The 22,861-nt window shown below is 46.7% G+C and overlaps 2 protein-coding genes across 2 annotated transcripts in view; both read left to right on the top strand.

Moving 5' to 3' along the window:
• cacna1ha (calcium channel, voltage-dependent, T type, alpha 1H subunit a) overlaps positions 1 to 22,861 on the top strand; it is a gene marked incomplete at its 3' end in the record, with an annotated part of 325,861 nt that overhangs the window by 38,434 nt on the left and 264,566 nt on the right. The gene's annotated exons all lie outside the window — the stretch shown is intronic.
• LOC310869595 (SEC14-like protein 1) lies at positions 8,602 to 10,803 on the top strand (the record flags this gene model as incomplete). The annotated part of the gene is made up of 1 exon (XM_083780409.1): positions 8,602 to 10,803. One exon carries the CDS (start codon positions 8,602 to 8,604, stop codon positions 10,801 to 10,803), a length of 2,202 nt encoding a protein of 733 aa, XP_083636535.1.

Below are 22,861 nucleotides of genomic sequence, written 5' to 3'. Positions count from 1 at the left end.
GGGTGTGTGCTTAGCTCCGCAGCATAAACGCGATGGGAACTATGCACAAAAACGAAGGCCATCCACTTTTTACTTGTAAAACCGTGATGTGACATAAGGATCATTCCGGTTCAGAGAACAGGGCTTCAATAGTCAGCTGACCGAGTGTTCGGCAGGCTGACTTGAGCGGGAGCGCAGGCCCTGCAGACTGCAGTAACCTCGTTACAAAGAAAGGAAGAGCATTTCCTGAAGGGTGCCCTGAGGCCCAGAGGAGCTCAGGTTAGGGACCCAATCAGGCCCATCTGGGGTTAGCTCCGGAGGCTCTACGACCTTTAGTCAGTGAGCGTGACATGCTCAAGACAGCAGTCTTGTCGGTGTCACATCTGCAAGGAGAAATGGGGGAGTTGCGAGCTCTGTCAATCCATAATGAGCTCTGCAGGCCTATGCCGGATGATGGTATAGTCTTGCCCCAAACCGGCCTTTCTCCCCAATGTTTTCAAAAGGGCACGTCTCAATCAGGTGATTGAGCTCTGTCCTACCATCGTCATACAGACAGTAGACATACAGAGACGGAGTCGGTCCTCACTCTGCCCTATTGGAGCATTAGATTCGTATGCCAGGGCCACACAAGGCCCACAGAGTAACGAACCAGCTCTTTGAGTGCTTCAAGTGAGAGTGCATGGATCACAGAGGTTATCCAGCACACAAACAGGTAGGAGTACCAGTGCCGCCTGGAGGGCAGGCACACTCCACCTGGGGACGCTGTGGAAAGGTGCGTCTCTGACAGACCTGCACAGCGGCGACATAGTCTACTCCGTCTAATGTACATTCACCCGGTTATACCGGCTGAACATGCAGCATTCGCTCCCTTCGGGGAGTTGGTCTCGCATGCTACTCAGCGGTGGGTGTCATTGTCACCTTCACCAGTCAAGCCAGCCTTGCGTCTAGTGGGCTGGCTTGGGCGGCCCTTCACCCCTGTGGTCTCTGGCCTTAGCGTCTTGCAGGGCCGGGCTCTGGGTGGCGCCTAGCGCCTGAGCATTTGGCGGCGGATGGCGTCTGGCTGTCCGGCCGTTCCAGGGGTTGTAAATACATTACATTGAACATACATGATGAATCATTCCAAATTCAGTATGTGCTGGGTCGAAGCCCACTGGTGTTGTCTTTGGGGTTCTGGGACTGCTTCGCTTCCTCACGAGGTGTCTTACAGAGTTCCCCATACATATGAAATATGTTGGGTGGAGAGATAGTCTCTGATACGATAGAGAACGTGTGGTTACGTGGTAACCTATGTTCTCTGAGTGAAGAGACTATCTCTCCACCTCGATGTCGCTCAGAAGCGGTGTCGATCAAGTAAACCAGTGTAATCACGCACCACCTGGGCCTTATATACCCGTGCGTGCCAGTGCACTGGTGTGTCTTAAAGAGGTATCCACGTCACAAGTGAGGTGGGGACATTCCCCATACATATGAAATATGTTGGGTGGAGAGATAGTCTCTTCACTCAGAGAACATAGGTTACCACGTAACCACACGTTCTCTTGGCCTTTGCCCAAAGACCGACCTCGGTACAGAACACTCTGTCTAACCTAAGTTCTCTTGGCCTTTGTCCAAAGACCGACCTCGGTACAGAACACTCTGTCTAACCTAAGTTCTCTTGGCCTTTGTCCAAAGACCGACCTCGGTACAGAACACTCTGTCTAACCTATGTTCTCTTGGCCTTTGCCCAAAGACCGACCTCGGTACAGAACACTCTGTCTAACCTAAGTTCTCTTGGCCTTTGTCCAAAGACCGACCTCGGTACAGAACACTCTGTCTAACCTAAGTTCTCTTGGCCTTTGTCCAAAGACCGACCTCGGTACAGAACACTCTGTCTAACCTAAGTTCTCTTGGCCTTTGTCCAAAGACCGACCTCGGTACAGAACACTCTGTCTAACCTAAGTTCTCTTGGCCTTTGTCCAAAGACCGACCTCGGTACAGAACACTCTGTCTAACCTAAGTTCTCTTGGCCTTTGTCCAAAGACCGACCTCGGTACAGAACACTCTGTCTCGGGCTCCATATGGTCAGAGAGCAGGCGGACGTCGTCCGCATGGCGCAGAGTCCAGGCTCACTAAGAGCACAGCAGGGAGTCATCTACTGTACCTCCTCATAGTTTAATAAGAGCACAGCAGGGACTCATCTACTGTACCTCCTCATAGTTTAACCCATTCTGACTTGAGATCAGATCCTAAAAATGTCATCTACATCCTGACAGTTTTCATTCTGACTTGAGATCAGATTCTAAAAATGTCTTCAATGTCAGTCGCTCTTAGATTTTTCAAAAATAGCAGATCTACAAGCTCATAGCGGCTCGGTGGCGCGCTATGAGCTTGTAGATCTGCTGTTTTTCAATAGCTAAAGCATAACATAGTGCTAACACCAAAATGGGTTCCCGTTCAGAATGGGTTAATAGTGAGGCCGAGCTCCTGGATTCCTAGATTCAGACAACTACAGTATATGCGATCTCATTCCTTTTTTTTTTTTAAACATATGTTTATTGAGTTTTTTTTTTACAGTACAAAGAAGTATTTTCAAAACAATTGACATATATTTCCCCCGTCCCACATCCCCATGGCAGCACAAATACAAACAAAATATTATCACGAAATGTTTTGACAACAATAAATACAGAACAAAAATAAATAAATAATAATAATGACAAAACTAAAACGAAAACGAAAATGAAACATATTACATACAGTTAACCCATTCTGACCTGAGATCAGATTCATACGAGGTTTCCACTGGACACACACTGGTCTGATGAACCCATTCTGACCTGAGATCAGATTCATACGAGGTTTCCCACTGGACACACACTGGTCTGATGAACCCATTCTGACCTGAGATCAGATTCATACGAGGTTTCCACTGGACACACAATGGTCTGATGAACCCATTCTGACCTGAGATCAGATTCTAAAAATGTCAGTCGTTCTTTGATTTTTCAAAATAAATAGCAGACCTACAAGCTCGTAGAAAAATAGCAAGCTCATAGCGCGCCACCGAGTGGCGCGCTATGAGCTTGCTATTTTTCAATAGCTAAAGCATAACATGATGCTAACACCAAAATGGGTTCCCGTTCAGAATGGGTTAAACAAACAAATGCACAATGTCCGTCACAGTTCCCTATACCCCACCCCACAGCTTGCGATCTCATTTCTAAATTTGAGCAAGAATCGTGCAGCACTATAGTTGGGCTGTCTGATTTGTTTTAGTCGCTCTTATGTTTATGCTACGAGAGACGAGAGAGACTTGAACACTTCCAAGCCGTCCACGAGATATCGTGTGGAAAGCAATTATTATTACAGTCTTGGCCAAATTATTGTGGTGGAAAAAAATCGAGATTCACATTTGAGCAAAGAATCACTTAAGATGAAGGGAGCGATGGTGTCCCTTTGCCCACAGGCCATGTTGCACACATTTTGCGTGCGTGCGTGCGTGCGTGCGTGCGTGCGTGCGTGCGTGCGTGCGTGCGTGCGTGCGTGCGCACAACCGCACATGCACGCTTTGATGGTTATGAGTGGTTTGAGACCTTGCTACTCTATTAATCCATTTCGGGCGGGAACCCCTCTTGGTGTTTATAGCATTATGTCATGCTTTAGCTATTGAAAAATAGCAGATCTACAAGCTCGTAACGCGCCACCGAGTGGCGCGCTACAAGCTTGTAGATCTGCTATTTTGTAGCTTGTAGGTCTGATATTTTTGAAAAGTCGTAAAAATGTGGTGCAGATCTTTGAATATATATTTCCGAGCGAACATTTTTAACTAAAATATAGGCTTCTGGGGGGGGGGGGTCCCTGGAACTACATATTTTGAGATGGGGGTCCGTGGCCCGATAGATAATTCTGGGGGTCCTTGACATGAAAAAGGTTGAGCGCAACTGACATAGAAACAGAGGGTTTTTCAGAGGATTTAGAAGCCTTTTTTCTCAGTCTAAAATGGGTTAAGTGCCCGACCTTGAATGCCAATAGCAACATCAAAGATGCCTTCTATGAGTCCCTCGATGTTCCTCTTATCTGGAATCACTCAGTCATTCTAATAAGGTCGTCCTCGTGGCCAATTAGCCACCGATGCTAAGCTCTTGAACCAATTAAGTAATCGGAAATCCTGTCACCGGGAAATTAAAACAGCAACCAGTGTCGTTATGCAAGTTCACACTTCACAAGACGCTCGCCGAACGCTCATCTTACACGGATTAAAAGGAATGGATGGAAGTGCAGTCCCCAAAACTATAGTTCACATTCATTATTTCAGTTTTTTATTTCTTATTTGTATAAGCTCTGCTCCAAGCTATATTCCTTTCCAATAGAACCTCCTCCTACCCATCCACCACCTCCTAGCCTGCAATCATTGCAATTGCCCACTTCCAAAAATAAACTATTTGCTGTATACAGCTTATTCCTACATACAGAAATGACTGATTTTTTTTTTCTTAAAAGAAAAACAGCAGTAATGTACAAACCCTTGTAGCTTGTAGATCTGCTATGTTTGAAACATCGAGAAAATGTGGGTCAAGTCTTTGAATATATATTCTTTCAGAGCAGAACGTTTTGAACTCAAATCTTTGCTTCTGGGGGGGGGGGGGGGGGGGGGGTCCCTGGAACAAGGGTTAGGGTTGGATTATACTCAAACAATTTGACACCTGTCCATATTGATCAGCGAGGATAGCCACTGACAAACACATTCATCACAGTGCAAGGAAGCTGCATGCCTCACCTTTGGCTATCGATGGACAGACTCAAAGAGAGAGAGAGTGTGTACATCGATGTGTGTGTGTGTGTGTGTGTGTGTGTGTGTGTGTGTGTGTGTGTGTGTGTGTGTGTGTGTGTGTGTGTGTGTGTGTGTGTGTGTGCGTGCGTGCGTGCGGGGGAGAGAGATACTGATGCCGTTAATGGAGTGGCAGACCTCTTGCTGTTCCCTCTAATTACGAGTAATGAAGGACCTCTCTCTGTATGCTCTAACTAACACCACCCCCCCACTCACACACACACACACACACACACACACACACACACACACACACACACACACACGTGGCGTTGCGTTCAATTTATATAAAATACAGGACAGAAGGTGCCTTTTAAATTTACTTTCATTTGAGTGACAATCAAAATAGTTAATTAATTTGCTTCTTTTCCTTCTGTTATTAATTTCCTTTTCCAACGGAACTGTTGACTGAACTGCTTGTCTGTATTAGTAACCAGTAAAAAGGAATGAAAACAAAGTAAACATACATTTCCCTTTCCTTCTGTTATTGCTCCCTCACCCTCTCACACACCACCGTGAGTTTGTAATGAATAAATCTTAAAGGGACACTTCACCCTTTTTTCAAAAACATATATGTTAATGACGTTTAGAAGCTTTAGAACACTTTCCTGGGGGTCTTTATGTGTGTAATATGTGGTTTTAGAACACTTTCCTGGGGGTCTTTATGTGTGTAATATGTGGTTTTAGAACACTTTCCTGGGGGTCTTTATGTGTGTAATATGTGGTTTTAGAACACTTTCCTGGGGGTCTTTATTAGAGTTCTCATCAGGCCCGAAATTTGAAGCCCGGCCCGGCCCGGCCCTAACTGGGTCAGCCCGAAGCCCGGCCCGGCCCTAAAAAATATTTTTAATAAATATTAAGATTTAAAGAAAAGGGGTGGAGAAAAAAAAAGAACACACAACACAGACAGCTGGAGACGGCATTGTTCAAGCCTGCATTCCATGTCCAACAAATTAAATCATATACTTTGGCTGGTTAATTAACTTGAAATTTGTTTATTATTTTGATAAGATAATAGGAATATGAATACAATGATTATTATCCATGATGAGGGGGGGATGTTATTGAATGCATGCTCGGTTAGACTCGACCCGACATTTACTTTCCATGAAGCGAGAATGCTTGCCGATGCGCGATACAAAATAAAAAGTGTTTGAAATAATTCCAACCAGATAGACCTCCCGAACCTCTAAATGTTTTGTCAGTCAAAAGAACAGTTCTTTCTGCAAGCGACGTGGAACGTATGTAGGCCTGCTGCTGTGGATTAATTTGTTTCACAGCCTATTCTGGCATATAGGCTAAATATCGCCAGCTCTTTGTCAGTCAAAAGAGTTCAGCCTGTCCGTCCTTCTTTATCTGTAAACTTTTCTGCAAGCGACCAGACCGGTGGAACTTTCCTTTTTCTCTCTCTCTCCCTCTCAGGGAAGCATGTAAATGTTCATGAATTCAATAACTGCGCAATGTTATAAACAGCAGCTGAGCTGGGGTTTCTCCTCAACATGCAGTGGCATTTCACGTGTGGAGTTTATTTTTTGTATCACCAGACTGTAGCCTATATTTTTCTATTTAGTGTGCAAGACTTACATCCGGTCTAAAGCCCACCCACTGTATGCGCTGATTTCCATACACAATACATACACGATCCGTATCCTCCCCTCACCGGATGTTGAATTCACAGTGCTAACGGCCGTATTTGAACGACAAAGAAATGCGATCTTTTTATTAATTAAACTGATATAACAACATAACGTGGCTAATAATTGTTTATTTGGAATGTACTTTGGCTGGTATTTAAGGTAAATATAACGCGACTCAGTTGTATAAGTAATTTACCGCGGACAGGCCGCATTTAATGCAATACTTTGGCTTTAGTAATGTTGTTAGCTTATAATATTAGCAACTGTAAGCTAACGGCTGGAGGACTACGGACAATCCGGTCAATAACATCATTACACTTAAACATTAATACAATTATGTCATGTTTACATGCCTAGTCAAGCAGTCTGTACATCGCGTGGGGTCACATATATTAATTACATCGATAACACACAAGAAAAGACGGAAGGAAAAAAAGAACAACAAAAGGCAGCAACGCGACACTCTTCCATGGCTATGTTGCAATATAGTACTAACCGGCAACGGCAAAATATATATTTTTCACATGTATTATTAGTTTTATACATTTTAGGAGTGAAAACATGTGTTTAGAAACATATATGATTTAATTCGTTGGAAATGGGATGCAGGCTTGAACAATGTCTTCTCCAGCTGGAGAGGGACGAGTGGGGGAGAGAGTGGCCAATCAAATCGCACCAAAAGCACGGTCCGTCTGACCTTTCAGCCGACTGAGTAGTAGTGACATTTTTTCAGACTTCCTAGTGTTAACATATATATTTTTGCAAAAAGGGTGAAGTGTCCCTTTAACGGTGCAGACTTTCCTTAGAGGCTCTTTTCCTATAATGCAGACCATTGTTCCCAGTAAACGGTCCCAGATTTGGGATATGAGCTACATACGAGCCCTTCATGGAACGCTCTGGAAGGCATCGGGGAAGCCATATTATTTAGGCATGTCACTATGACTCAAACAAAAACGCATAAACAGACCAGATAGATACGCCCATATATAGACATATGGAGATCCGGTTGTCCAAAACCACAGATCTGACCGCTATGCCCATATATGGAATGAATGAATGAATTAATGCCTTTATGGCTATAGGCCCCCCAATTAGCGGCCTGCGGGCCCCCTTGTGGCCTGCGGAAGAATATCTGGGGGGGTCCCAGATATAAATGGCTTTAACCCGTTCTGACCTGAGATCAGATTCTATAAACGTCTTCTACATCCTGACAGTTTTCTGATAAAGCTATGTTTCTATGTCAGTCGTTCTTCGAATTAAAAAAAATAGCAGACCTACAAGCTCGTATCGCGCCACTCGGTGGCGTGATATGAGCTTGTAGATCTGCTATTTTTAAATAGCTAAAGCACGACATGATGCCGACACCAAAATGGGTTCCCGTTCAGAATGGGTTAAATGGGGGTCAGTAGCTGCTGCATGTCAAACTGGGGGTCCTTTTCAAACGGGGTCTTGCAAGACCTCGACCTCGCGCATGCCGACGCGGGGCCCCCCAGCCTGGTACCCTCTAGTCAAAATATGGCCCTTGAGGAAAATTAATTGGGGAACCCTGCTTTATGGTCACACCAATTTCCGTAAACTAGGCGTGTGCGTCGGCAGAGGGACTCACGGGAGGGAGGTGCCCACGTCGAATCGGGCCTGCCGATCTGCGAGTCAGGAATGATTGCATGCTGGGAAAGCATTCCCCTATACCGGTTATGCAATAGAGGGTATGCGTCATGTGACATCATCATCAAACCCGGAAGTTATGCAGGAACGCCTATACCGAGTGGCAAAAAACTACTTTCTGGCCTCGACACAACCCACGCGTCCACACAGAGAAGTCCTTTCTGATTAAGCATTAAACAACATTAAACAATGTTAAACTCACTTTGCATGTTGCGATTTGCCACTCGATGTGCCATTCACTTTAAGCATGCGCATGCCCTCTATACCCATTTTACCATATGCCCATATATAGGTCCAGGACTTTCTCTATTTCATCAGCAATGATGTCACCGATCTTATATAAGTGTTCTGCCACCTTACTCCCCATAGCATCGAACTCCTCGCTGTGGTCGGGTCGGAAACGTTCACCTTGGCGGGTGTAGTGACAGTGTAGTGTGTAGTGTGTAGGGTGTAGTGTGTAGTGACAGTGTGCAGTGTGTAGGGTGTAGGGTGTAGTGACAGTGTAGTACCACCATGGTGCAGAAGTACCAGTCACCCGTGCGGGTTTACAAGCTGCCCTTCGAGCTGGTGATGTTGGCGTACGAGCGGCGCTTCCCGACGTGTCCCCTCATGCCCGTGCTGGTGTCCACCGCCGTCCTCAGCGAGGAGTCCAGCGAGGACGGCTCCGTCACCGTGGTGGAGCGGCGCTGTGCCATCGACGTGGAGATCCCCAAGCTCCTCAAGAAGGTGGCGGGGATAAATTACATCCACTTCATCCAGAGGAACACGCTGGACCGACGGGAGAGGACGCTCCGCATCGAGACCCACAACGAGTCCTTCTCCAGCCGGGGCGCCGTCACCGAGGCGTGCCTCTACTCCGTGCACCCCGAGAACCAGGACTGGACGTGCTTCGAGCAGAGCGCCAGCCTGGACGTCCGGTCCTTCTTCAACTTCGAGAGCACCGTGGAGAAGATCGCCATGAAGCAGTACGCTCACAGCATCAACAAGGGCAAGCACATCATGGAGTTCCACCTGAAGGAGCTGGAGGAGGAGGGCGTCGGCCACGTGCCTCGCTGGGCACCGCCGTCGTCGTCCCCTCCTCCACTGTCCCCGGCCCTGTCCGGCCTCTCTATCAGCAGCACAACGCACACCGACGCCAGCCAGGCGGACGGCAGCCTGAAGGGGAACCAGGCCGACAGCCTGAAGGGGAACCAGGCCGACAGCCTGAAGGGGAACCAGACCGACAGCCTGACGGGGAACCAGGCCGGCGCCATGGACGACAAGCTGGACGCGGACTACATCAAGCATTACCTGGGCGACCTGACGCCCTTCCAGGAGAGCTGTCTGATCAGACTGCGCCAGTGGCTGCAGGAGACGCACAAGGGCAAGATCCCCAGGAACGAGCACATCCTGCGCTTCCTGCGGGCCAGGGACTTCAACCTGGAGAAGGCCCGGGAGTTCCTGTGCCAGTCTCTGACCTGGAGGAAGCAGCACCGGGTGGACTACCTGCTGGAGAACTGGACCTCGCCGCCGCGGGTCCTCCGCGACTACTTCCCCGGAGGCTGGCACCACGCGGACGGCGCCGGCCGCCCCGTGTACGTCCTGAGGCTGGGCCAGGTGGACGTCAAGGGGCTGGTGCGCGCGCTCGGCGAGGAGTCCCTGCTCCGGCACGTGCTGTCCGTCTGCGAGGAGGGCCTGCGGCGCTGCGAGGAGAACACGCGGGCGCTGGGCCGGCCCGTCGGCTGCTGGACGGTCCTGGTGGACCTGGAGGGCCTGAGCGCGCGTCACCTGTGGAGGCCCGGCGTCAAGGCCCTGCTGAGGATCATCGAGACGACGGAGGCCAACTACCCCGAGACGCTGGGGCGCATGCTGATCGTGCGGGCCCCCCGGGTCTTCCCCGTCCTCTGGACGCTGGTGAGGCCCTTCATCGACGAGAACACGCACCGGAAGTTCTCCATCTACGCGGGCAACAGCTACCAGGGCCCCGGGGGCCTGGCGTCCCACGTGGACCGGGAGGTGGTCCCGGACTTCCTGGGCGGAGACTGCGCGTGCGACGTGCCCGAGGGCGGCGCCGTCCCCGGGGAGATGTACCGCACGGCCGAGGAGCTGGAGGAGGACCGCCGCCTGTGGACGGAGACCATCTACCGGACGGCCGGCGTCCTCAAGGGGGCGCCGCACGAGCTGCTGCTGGAGATCGCGGACGACGGCGCCTCCTCGGTGATCACCTGGGACTTCGACGTGTGCAAGGGGGACGTGGCGTTCAGCGTCTACCGCGCCCAGCGCTGTCCCGAACGACGACGACCGCCGCCGCCGCGACGCAACAGCAGCAGCGGCGACCACCCCGCTGGTGGGGGGATCGTCAACGTCCAGGTCATGGAGAAGTCCTGGACGCTGGGCGTGGACTACGAGGCGGTGGAGTCGACGCTGGCCTGCACGGAGGGGGAGAGCGTCCAGGGCTCGCACATCACCACGCGGCCGGGGTTCTACATCCTGCAGTGGAAGTTCAACAGCAACAGCGGCCTCCCCTATGTGGACGACGTGTTGTCGGCCGCCCGCACCACGTCGCACAACAAGTGCGAAGTCATGTATTATACGGAGGTTCTCGGGTCGGACCACTTCACGGGCTCCATAGCCAGCCTGGAGACCGGCCACGGCGGCTTCTCTCAACTGGGTGGTTCCGCCTCTCCCCCCCCCACCAGCCAATCGCAGTCCAGTTCTAGGCATTCTTCTGGATAGAAAGAGACCAGCCACGGCGGCTTCTCTCAACTGGGTGGTTCCGCCTCCCCCCCCCCCCCCCAGCCAATCGCAGTCCAGTTCTAGGCATTCTGGAGGATAGAAATACATGGTAACTTAACCCATTCTGGGCGGGAACCACCTTTTGGTGTTTCAAACATTATGTTATAATTTAGCTATTGAAAAATAGCAGATCTACAAGCTCTACAAGATCTACGAGCTTGTAGGTCTGCCATTTTTGAAAACAATCGGGAAAATGTGGCGCAAATTTGGAATATATTTTTTCAGAACGAACGTTTTTAACTCAAATCTTTGCTTCAGGGGGGGTCCCTGGAACAACATATTTTCAGATGGGGTTCGGAGGCCAATTAAATATAATTTTGGGGTCCTTGACATGAGATATTGAGCACCACAGGTATTTCAGAAAACTGTCAGGATTTAGAAGACATTTTTTTCAATTTCGACGTCAGCCCTAAATGGGTTAAATCCCCGGACTGAGATACCCGCCATCCCATTCTCCATGGCTCTGTGTCGTGGCGTTCGGGATAGGGGCCATCTGGATCCTTCCGTCTGTCACGCAAATTCAAGACTTTTTTGCCTTGAATAAGACCTCGGCAAACAGGCAAATTAATTAATTAATACGAGGATTCAATTTCGATCCAATTTGTACCATTTACAGATCAGTTGAAACGGCACACATCTAGATATCACTGACTTATATGAGGATACTGTAAGACAGTATAGCGCGTCGCAGTCCCTCCCCCTTTCAGAACGACGAGTGGCCCAGGAAATGAATCGCAATGCATTTCTCCCATAGGCTTTTCTTATTATAAATAGCAGATCTACAAGCTCATAGCGCGCCACCGAGTGGCGCGCTATGAGCTTGTAGGTCTGCTATTTTTTTTAAATCGAAGAACGACTGACATAGAAACAGCTTTTTCTGAAAACTGTCAGGATGTATAGAAGACATTTTTTTAATCTGATCTCAGGTCAAAATGGGTTAATGTGAATATTTGAACTTTGGGTGGATTTTGTTAACTTATTATCTCTAAGTTTAATTTAATAGCCCAACTTGGCCATCGGCTGCATACAGTTTCACACTGAACAAAAATGAGTAATTCTTAAAAATGTGCCCAGTGTAACATTGGACATTGAAATGAAACTGCAGCTGTGTTTGGATTTTTATAAAAGTTCATTGGGATTACACAATGCTCCAAAAATGTACTTGCTAAACGGTATAACAAAAGGTAACGTTCAGTATGTTTTTGGTTATTATGCCTGACAAAAAATAAATATACAGCACAAGTTGAAAGCATAATGGGGCAAAATTATGCAAATACACCCACGTTGACACATTCCCTGTGTGTCAAAGTACAGCTCACATACGTGTCGCTACCAACAGGGCCTTTCTGTTTTCGCTCTAACATATCTCAGTTCTAAGATCTCCCGGAAAATTGGCCTTTTCAGAGAAGACTTTCCCAGTATATGGACGTTGCAGGGGTTTAACCCATTCTGAACGGGAACCCATTTTGGCGTTAGCATCATGTTATGCTTTAAGCTATTGAAAAATAGCAGATCTACAAGCTCATAGCGCGCGTTTCAGCATGCAACCGAGTGTAAAATGACTTCTACTGGATCTCCTGTCCACTAGTCCCTTCCTAACATTTTAGTCTAGTTTTGTCGACGAAATTGTCAGTATATTTAGTCTTAGTTTTAGTCATCGTAGCTTAGTTTTCATTTAGTTTCCATTTAGTTTTGTCAGTGGAAAAAGGGAGTCGACGAACATTTTATCGTCTTAGTTTTAGTCGACGAAAACAACACTGGTTGAGCCGAGATGTTTGGTCTGTTGTTTCTCATAGAGCGACGTCGGGTCTTAAATTGACGGAGGCTTGAGAAAGTCGAAATGTAGCAAAGAGTAACATAATAGTCTGGTGGAACTGACATGTTTGTCTCTCCTTCACCTTTGATAAACTGTACGAGTCGGTTAAGTGAACTCTCCAGATTTTGAAAAGCTACTACTGGGAATGTGCAGACACTATAGCTGTGCCTTAGATATGAATATGAATCATTGATACTCCCAGAGTGCCTCCGAACACAAAGGGAACTGGGACGATAGTACATTATACTGTAGTACTGTAACATGTTCTGTACTGTACAATTTTTGAGTTTTACTGCATTATTTACACTTTTCTCAAAGGCAATTTTTTTTTTTTTACAATTATTTGAAATCCAGTTACTATACTACTACTAGTTAGATTTTAACCCATTCTGACCTGAGATCAGATTCATACGAGGTTTCCGCCGGACACACACTGGTCTGATGAACCCATTCTGACCTGAGATCAGATTCTAAAAATGTCAGTCGCTCTTCGATTTTTCAAAAATAGCAGACCTACAAGCTCGTATCGCGCCACCGAGTGGCGCGATACGAGCTTGTAGGTCTGCTATTTTTAAATAGCTAAAGCATAACATGATGCTAATACCAAAATGGGTGCCCGGTCAGAATGGGTTAACCACTTCAGCCTATATATATTTCAGCCATTTGAAAATAGCAGATCTACAAGCTCACAATCATTGTGAGCTTGTAGATCTGCTATTTTCAACAACAACAACAACAAATAAATTATACATTTGAAAACTTGTGAAATGGAACATTCTGCATAATGCATAATGTTGACCTCCAGAAAAAAACAAATCATTATATTTAATTTAAAATAAATCCCTTTTGTGTAAAACAGGGGTGGGCAACTTTGACGATGGAGAGGGCCACTATATTTCCACACTAAGGGCCATATATTATTGTCGTAGCAAAAATAGCTGATCTACAAGCTCAAAACGCGTCGCGCTGCGACAAGTATAAAATGACTTATACTGGATATCTTGTCCACTAGTCCCTTCCTAACATTTTAGTCTAGTTTTTATTTGTTGACGAAATTGTCAGTATATTTAGTCTTAGTTTTAGTCATCATAGCACAGTTTTAATTTAGTTTCCATTTAGTTTTCTTCAGTGGAAAAGGTAGTCGACGAACATTTTTCGTCTTGGTTTTAGTCGACGAAAACAACACTGAACGGAACACAGAATGTTTTCTCTGTCCAGTGAAACGCTAGCAGTGCAAAACGATCTCTGTTTCTGTGGGTTTCCTGCTTCCTGTTGATGCTGGTTAAAAGACATTCACACACCTGGGAGAATCCCAGTACACAACTGCTGTATTTTAACCCATTCTGACCTGAGATCAGATTCTAAAAAAATGTCTTCTACATCCTGACCATCCTGATCATCTCTATAAAAAGCTATGTTTCTATGTCAGTCGTTCTTCGATTTTCCAATAGCTAAAGCATAACATAATGCTATAACACCAGAAGGGGTTGCCTTGCCTTCGTAGCGCGCGCTACGAAATGGGTTAGCCCAAAATGGGTTAAACACTTGGGCTGCACTGGAGTAAGAAAATAGTATAGCCTATACAGTATGTACGTACATTGTCACAGTTGTCAATACCATCTTTGTATATTCCGTTTCAGGGATATAATATTCTATTCGGTACGTATAACCGAGCAGTGACGTCACTGGGTTAACCGTTTCAGTTCATACGACGCATGAGGCCGTCATAAGGATTCCGAAAAGTTAGTGCCTACGACGTCTGAGGACGTCCTAGCGACGTCCTAGTGACGCGGGGCGAGATAAGAATATTCAGAATTTTTCCTATTTCTTTTTTTGGCATTTCGCTTTTCGCTTTCCGTACGCTAACGCTCTGTGCAACTATTAGCTTGTCATTGACTCCCATGTTAGCGCGGCGGAAAGAATGACTCGTATCTCCTAATCCAGGGCGCTCTCCGTGGTGATGAACGGATCGATATGCTGGCGCTTCATTTCTGCTCCTCATCCGTCTCTCTCCCGCAAAATATGAACGCTTTTTGGAACGTAAAAAAATAAATTAAGATGATCGGGGATGTGAGGTCACTTTGCAAAGTCAACTTTTTTAGGAAAGTGTTTCCGGTTCATGGCTTTCAGAGTAAAAGCGATCAGACAACTCTGGCACCCCGGAGCTTCTATTTTGATGCACTTCCGGCACTAAATGTGTTGTGAGCGTGAAGGCGTGATCATGGTTGGTCATGACTTCGTCCTTGAGCTTCGTTTATTAGCCAGATGTTATACTATCATTTTGATACGCAAAAAATAGTGCTTGAGAATAAATATTATTATATTATTCCTGCTTTTTTACAGGGTCTTTATTAACCACTCCCGATTCTGGGTGGAACATTTTGCCAAAAAATTGCTGATCTACTTTAGCTATTCTTTTTTTTTGTCCAAAATGATTTGGTGTAGCCGTGGAAATGGAGTGCTCATTTTGGTGTTAGCATTATGTTATGCTTTATAGCTATTGAAAAAATTGCAGATCTACAAGCTCATAGCGCGCCACCGAGTGGCGCGCTACGAGCTTGTAGGTCTGCTATTGTTTGAAAAAATCGAAAGAACGACTGACATAGAAACATGGCTTTTTCAGAAAACTGTCGGGATGTAGAAGAACATTTTCTTTTAGAATCTGATCTCGGGTCAGAATGGGTTGAGTGGTTAAGTGCCTTGCTTAAGGGCACATTGCCAATAATGCACTATAGCGCCTCCTGCAGGCTGAGCTGTTATGGTCACCGGACCCCCCAAAGGGATAATGGCCGGGGCGGTTGTTGTTGCACTGTAACCATGGCAACAATGTCGGATCAAAGACTGTTTTTATACTTTGAATGTCTCGCTCATGCACACACGCACACACACACGTGCACACACACACGCACACACACACGCACGCACACACACACACACAAACACGCACACACACACACACGCACTTAGACCATTATAGAGATGGAAGTGCGTGCGAAACTTTGTTTTCTTATGCAGCACTGACTTTTATATGACACACATGTACACACAGTCGCACACACATACACGCTATACATGCACGTCACACGCACTGCACACACACATGCTCATTTTCTCTCTCTCTCTCTCTCTCTCTCTCTCTCTCATCCAATTCCTCAAGGACAGAGTTAGTATGTGGTGAGAGCACTTGTAAATCTTCCATTAGGAAGAAAGACGTTTGTAAATGAGGTGAAGCCGAGAGAGAGAGAGAGAGAGAGAGAGAGAGAGAGAGAGAGAGAGAGAGAGAGAGAGAGAGAGAGAACCAAAGAAAGCAATGAGGCGAAAACAGTCATTCAGTCAACACAACTGAAAATGACTGACCATAAGATGAGCGGAGGTAAAGCCAGAGTTTTCAGAGGCAGAGGGAGTGGTCAGAGGCAGAGGGAGTGGTCAGAGGGAGTGGTCAGAGGCAGAGGGAGTGGTCAGAGGCAGAGGGAGTGGTCAGAGGCAGAGGGAGTGGTCAGAGGCAGAGGGAGTGGTCAGAGGCAGAGGGAGTGGTCAGAGGGAGTGGTCAGAGGGAGTGGTCAGAGGCAGAGGGAGTGGTCAGAGAGGGAGTGGTCAGAGGGAGTGGTCAGAGGCAGAGGGAGTGGTCAGAGGCAGAGGGAGTGGTCAGAGGCAGAGGGAGTGGTCAGAGGGAGTGGTCAGAGGGAGAGGGAGTGGTCAGAGGGAGTGGTCAGAGGGAGTGGTCAGAGGGAGTGGTCAGAGGCAGAGGGAGTGGTCAGAGGGAGTGGTCAGAGGGAGTGGTCAGAGGGAGTGGTCAGAGGCAGAGGGAGTGGTCAGAGGCAGAGGGAGTGGTCAGAGGGAGTGGTCAGAGGCAGAGGGAGTGGTCAGAGGGAGTGGTCAGAGGGAGTGGTCAGAGGGAGTGGTCAGAGGCAGAGGGAGTGGTCAGAGGGAGTGGTCAGAGGGAGTGGTCAGAGGCAGAGGGAGTGGTCAGAGGCAGAGGGAGTGGTCAGAGCACACCACTGGGAATGAATAATTAGCTATGGAGGTACACTGTAAAATCAGGATTTTGAGGGTTATTCTTTTCCCATAAATCCCAATATTTTACATAATTATGTAACCAAAATCTGGATTCTCCCTTCTATATACCCTTGCAAGATACAATCCATAAGTTGAATATTATTATTGAATACGACATTATATTAACCAGTCTGTGTGGTATAGTGTGTTAATACAACTAGTCCTTACCCGTTGTGAGATATTTGCCCCCCCCCCCCCCCCCTTGTGGCCGTGAAGGGTACTGCGCCCGGGTGCGTTTGTAATTGACTAATAAATTAATTATTAATCATGAATGTGTCGTTACGCCCTCCATATGCATATGGTCAATGCCTGTGTGAAAAGTGGGAGTGATTGGTGCAGGCAGTATGGAGTTACGGCACTGTTTCTGACAGACACACACACACACACACACACACACACTCAGACATTCGGTTAATTTTATGATATGACTAATATATTCTGGTGTGAGTTGGTCTCTGATGACAAATGTAAGCCGACAGGTCAGGACACCTGTAGTCAGGTAGGACACCTGTAGTCAGGTAGGACACCTGTAGTCAGGTAGGACACCTGTAGTCAGGTAGGACACCTGTAGTCATGTAGGACACCTGTAGTCAGGTAGGACACCTGTAGTCAGATAGGACACCTGTAGTCATGTAGGACACCTGTAGTCAGGTAGGACACCTATAGTCATGTAGGACACCTGTAGTCAGGTAGGACACCTGTAGTCAGATAGGACACCTGTAGTCATGTAGGACACCTGTAGTCAGATAGGACACCTATAGTCATGTAGAACACCTGTAGTCAGGGTAGGACACCTGTAGTCATGTAGGACACCTGTAGTCATGTAGGACACCTGTAGCCATGTAGGACACCTGTAGTCAGGGTAGGACACCTGTAGCCATGTAGGACACCTGTAGTCATGTAGGACACCTGTAGTCATGTAGGACACCTGTAGCCATGTAGGACACCTGTAGTCATGTAGGACACCTGTAGCCATGTAGGACACCTATAGTCATGTAGGACACCTGTAGTCAGGGTAGGACACCTGTAGCCATGTAGGACACCTGTAGTCATTTAGGACACCTGTAGTCAGGGTAGGACACCTGTAGTCAGGGTAGGACACCTGTAGCCATGTAGAACACCTGTAGTCATTTAGGACACCTGTAGTCAGGGTAGGACACCTGTAGTCAGGGTAGGACACCTGTAGCCATGTAGGACACCTGTAGTCATTTAGGACACCTGTAGTCAGGGTAGGACACCTGTAGCCATGTAGAACACCTGTAGTCAGGTAGGACACCTGTAGTCAGGTAGGACACCTGTAGTCAGGTAGGACACCTGTAGTCATGTAGGACACCTGTAGTCAGGTAGGACACCTGTAGTCATGTAGGACACCTGTAGCCATGTAGGACACCTGTAGTCATGTAGGACACCTGTAGCCATGTAGGACACCTGTAGTCATGTAGGACACCTGTAGCCATGTAGGACACCTGTAGTCATGTAGGACACCTGTAGTCATGTAGGACACCTGTAGTCAGGTAGGACACCTGTAGTCAGGTAGGACACCTGTAGTCAGGTAGGACACCTGTAGTCAGGTAGGACACCTGTAGTCAGGTAGGACACCTGTAGTCATGTAGGACACCTGTAGCCATGTAGGACACCTGTAGTCATGTAGGACACCTGTAGCCATGTAGGACACCTGTAGTCAGGTAGGACACCTGTAGTCATGTAGGACACCTGTAGTCAGGTAGGACACCTGTAGTCATGTAGGACACCTGTAGCCATGTAGGACACCTGTAGTCATGTAGGACACCTGTAGTCAGGTAGGACACCTGTAGTCAGGTAGGACACCTGTAGTCATGTAGGACACCTGTAGTCAGGTAGGACACCTGTAGTCATGTAGGACACCTGTAGCCATGTAGGACACCTGTAGTCATGTAGGACACCTGTAGTCAGGTAGGACACCTGTAGTCATGTAGGACACCTGTAGCCATGTAGGACACCTATTGCTTGACGAGTGGTCCTATTTTTTCACTCCTGAAGAAAGAGCGGTGCTGTAAAATTTGGTTTTGCACGCATGTAGGAGACCCGTCCGTGTTCACTTCAGATCCCAGCGTTTTACACTGATTTTACACTTACAGTTTTACACTTTCAATTATAACTTTTCGCTCTCCAAATGTCGCCGTCGGGGGAAGACATAAAACGTTATATACTGTTATAGGTTTTAAATTAAAGTCGGGGCTGAAGTGGCATTTCTGCTAGAATCTAAACTGATGAATTTTACATCCTGGGGTTTAACACTGAGTTTTTTTTTACAGTGAATCAGGCCAGGGTCATCTGAGTGTACAGTGGATACGTTCAGGTGCATCTTTCCTTTATGCACTGTATGGGTCATCTGAGTACAGTACAGTGTGGGTACGTTAAGGTGGACCTTTCCTTTATGTACTGTATGGGTCATCTGAGTACAGTACAGTGTGGGTACGTTAAGGTGGACCTTTCCTTTATGTACTGTATGGGTCATCTGAGTACAGTACAGTGTGGGTACGTTCAGGTGCATCTTTCCTTTATGTACTGTATGGGTCATCTGAGTGTACAGTACAGTGTGGGTACGTTCAGGTGCATCTTTCCTTTATGTACTGTATGGGTCATCTGAGTGTACAGTGGGTACGTTCAGGTGCATCTTTCCTTTATGTACTGTATGGGTCATCTGAGTACAGTACAGTGTGGACACCTTTCCTTTACGTAGGGGCCGGTACTGCCCATAAGGCTGACCTCCCTACAGTACGTGGCCAGTTGTCTATAAGGTAACGGTTTGTCTATATTTCATGACTTTCATGATGCGATGCGACCGTTCAAATCAACGTTCTTCCTGCAGGCTCTAGTTTTTTATCTGATTTATTTTATTTTTTACGACAGGCCACTTTTGGCCAATCTGCATGAAAATGTACCAATTTGCTCAATTTGTGCATAACTGCTCAAGATATACTGCTAAGAGAGAGAGAGAGAGAGAGAGAGAGAGAGAGAGAGAGAGAGAGAGAGAGAGAGAGAGAGAGAGGGGGATAGACTAGTCAGGTCAATTACGTTAAGAGTGAGTTGTGGTCGTTATGTTTGGAGTGGAGAGTAGAGATAGATAGAGAGACAGAGAGATACAGATAAAGATAGATAGATAGATAGATAGATAGATAGATAGATAGATAGATAGATAGATAGATAGATAGATAGATAGATAGATAGATAGATAGATAGATAGATAGATAGATAGATAGATAGATAGAGAGACAGAGAGATAAAGATAGATAGATAGATAGATAGATAGATAGATAGATAGATAGATAGATAGATAGATAGATAGATAGATAGATAGATAGATAGAGAGACAGAGAGATACAGATAAAGATAGATAGATATATAGATAGAGAGACAGAGAGATACAGATAAAGATAGATAGATAGATAGATAGATAGATAGATAGATAGATAGATAGATAGATAGATAGATAGATAGATAGATAGATAGATAGATAGATAGATAGAGAGACAGAGAGATACAGAGAGACACAGATAAAGATGGGTAGAGATACATTGGTAGACATAGAGATAGATAGGTAGAGATAGAGATAGATAGGTAGAGATAGAGATATAGAGTGATACAGATACAGATAAAGGTATTCAAGGAAGGAGAGGAAAAATGAGAGAATGACTTGGGGTGGGAGTGATATACGTAGTAATGCATTATGAAGGTTATGTGAGGAGGAGGAGGAGGAATGTAGAGTGAGGCAAATTACATAAAGAGTAGGGGGAGGGAGAGAGAGAGAGAGAGAGAGAGAGAGAGAGAGAGAGAGGGGGAGAGAGAGAGAGAGGGGGAGAGAGAGAGAGAGGGGGAGAGAGAGAGAGAGAGAGAGAGGGGGAGAGAAAGAGAGGGGGAGAGAGAGAGAGAGAGAGAGTAATGGGTTCTGAAGGTTGAGAGCGAGCGCGATGAGGAGAGGGTAACAGTCTCATCTCTCTGACCATAAAAGACAAGACTAGGTCACACACACACACACACACGGACACGCACGCGCACACACGCACATATACACACACACGCACATATACACACACGCGCGCGCGCGCAAAGCTGTTTATGTTGTGCGGAAGCATATATATGCGAGTGGCTTTCTCAGTAACCAACTGGGGGGGGGGGGGGGGGGAAGCAGAACAGACACATTTCATAATTCAATCAAAAGTACATTAAACCTGCACTCTGCTCCCCCCTCCCCCCCCCCCCCCCCCCCCCCTGTACAGTACACTGTATATATATCGCTTTCTCCCTCTCTCTGTCTCTCCCTCCCGTCCCACTCGGTAACAAGAAGACTCACCCCGGTGCGTGCCTGTTTTTTCCTCCCGGAATGTTCCCCAGTGAGGGGGATAACTTTGTAATATGCTATTGGCTCTTTGTATTCTTTTTGGAAAAAATATTAAAAGATACTCCTGTGGAAAGGCTATATTACATTACTTATATTGACCCTATAAACAATTTAGTATTATTTAGTATATGTAAGGTTTTGCCCCCTCAAATGGTACCTCGTCAGATAATCCCCACATATCCTACAACTACTTCTGTGAACAGACTTCACTGTAGTAGCTTTTCATAAATTATATTTGTACTCTATGGTCCTTATCTCTATACATCTACCGCCCACACCAATGTTCCCATCACCTCTCCTCTCCTGTGTCTGCCTCCATTCGTCTCTCGTTTCCAAACCCCTCTCCCGCTCTCTCTAACATCTCTTTATGTCTCTCTACCTCTCTAACATCTCTCTAACATCTCTCTGTCTCTCTATGTCTCTCTACCTCTCTAACATCTATCTATGTCTCTCTATGTCTCTCTACCTCTACCTCTCTAACATCTCTCTATGTCTCTCTACCTCTCCTGTGTCTGCCTCCATTTGTCTCTCGTTTCCAACCCCCTCCCGCTCTCTCTAACATCTCTCTATGTCTCTCTACCTCTCTAACATCTCTCTGTCTCTCTATGTCTCTCTACCTCTCTAACATCTATCTATATCTCTCTGTGTCTCTCTACCTCTACCTCTCTAACATATCTCCATGTCTCTCTACCTCTCCTGTGTCTGCCTCCATTCGTCTCTCGTTTCCAACCCCCTCTCCCGCTCTCTCTAACATCTCTCTATGTCTCTCTACCTCTCTAACATCTCTACCTCTCTATAACATCTCTCCATGTGTCTCTTATGTCTCTCTACCTCTCTAACATCTCTCTATGCATCAGGCCTTTATCGGGGACATATAATTGCTGCGACACCCGAGCCGATACCAGCGTGGTGTCACGCTCAAACGATTCCCCTATTGCCACTATAGCACCGACTATAACACAACCAGGTCTTAGTGGAACGTCTGAAGCATCACTATTAAACTGTAATAATAAGACACAACCATAATCTTTACTGCTGTAAAATGAATAGGGGGGGGGGGGGGGATAATTTGTAGTGCCTCGCATTTTACTTAGAGAGAGAGAGAGAGAGAGAGAGGGGGAGGGAGAGGGGGAGGGAGAGGGAGAGGGAGAGGGAGAGGGAGAGGGAGAGGGAGAGGGAGAGGGAGAGGGAGAGGGAGAGGGAGAGGGAGAGGGAGAGGAAGGGGGAGAGGGAGAGGGAGAGGGAGAGGGAGGGAGAGATAATCAATACCCAAGAGATACATACAGACATTAACGGGTGTTCCTAAATAATTAGTATTTATACTAATACTACTTGAACCCATTCTGACCTGAGATCAGATTCATACGAGGTTTCCACTGGACACACACTGGTCTGATGAACCCATTCTGACCTGAGATCAGATTCTAGAAATGTCAGTCATTCTTCGATTTTTCAAAAATAGCAGACCTACAAGCTCGTATCGCGCCACTCGGTGGCGCGATATGAGCTTGTAGATCTGCTATTTTTCAATAGCTAAAGCATAACATGATGCCGACACCAAAACGGGTGCCCGTTCAAAATGGGTTAACTGAGAAGCTGTGTGTGTGTGTGTGTGTGTGTGCGTGTGCGTGCGCGGCAGATTGTGATTGTGATTGTGATGCGAGCTGATCTCTCTCTCTCTCTCTCTCTGAGAGGCTGACGGCTCTGACCTTTCACCTCTGACCTTTCACCAGCATGAGAGATGA

The sequence above is a fragment of the Protomyctophum parallelum genome, assembly GCF_964188405.1.
Source record: "Protomyctophum parallelum genome assembly, chromosome: 13".
Taxonomy (NCBI): Eukaryota; Metazoa; Chordata; class Actinopteri; order Myctophiformes; family Myctophidae; genus Protomyctophum; species Protomyctophum parallelum.
This window is presented reverse-complemented; position numbering and strand designations above follow the sequence as displayed.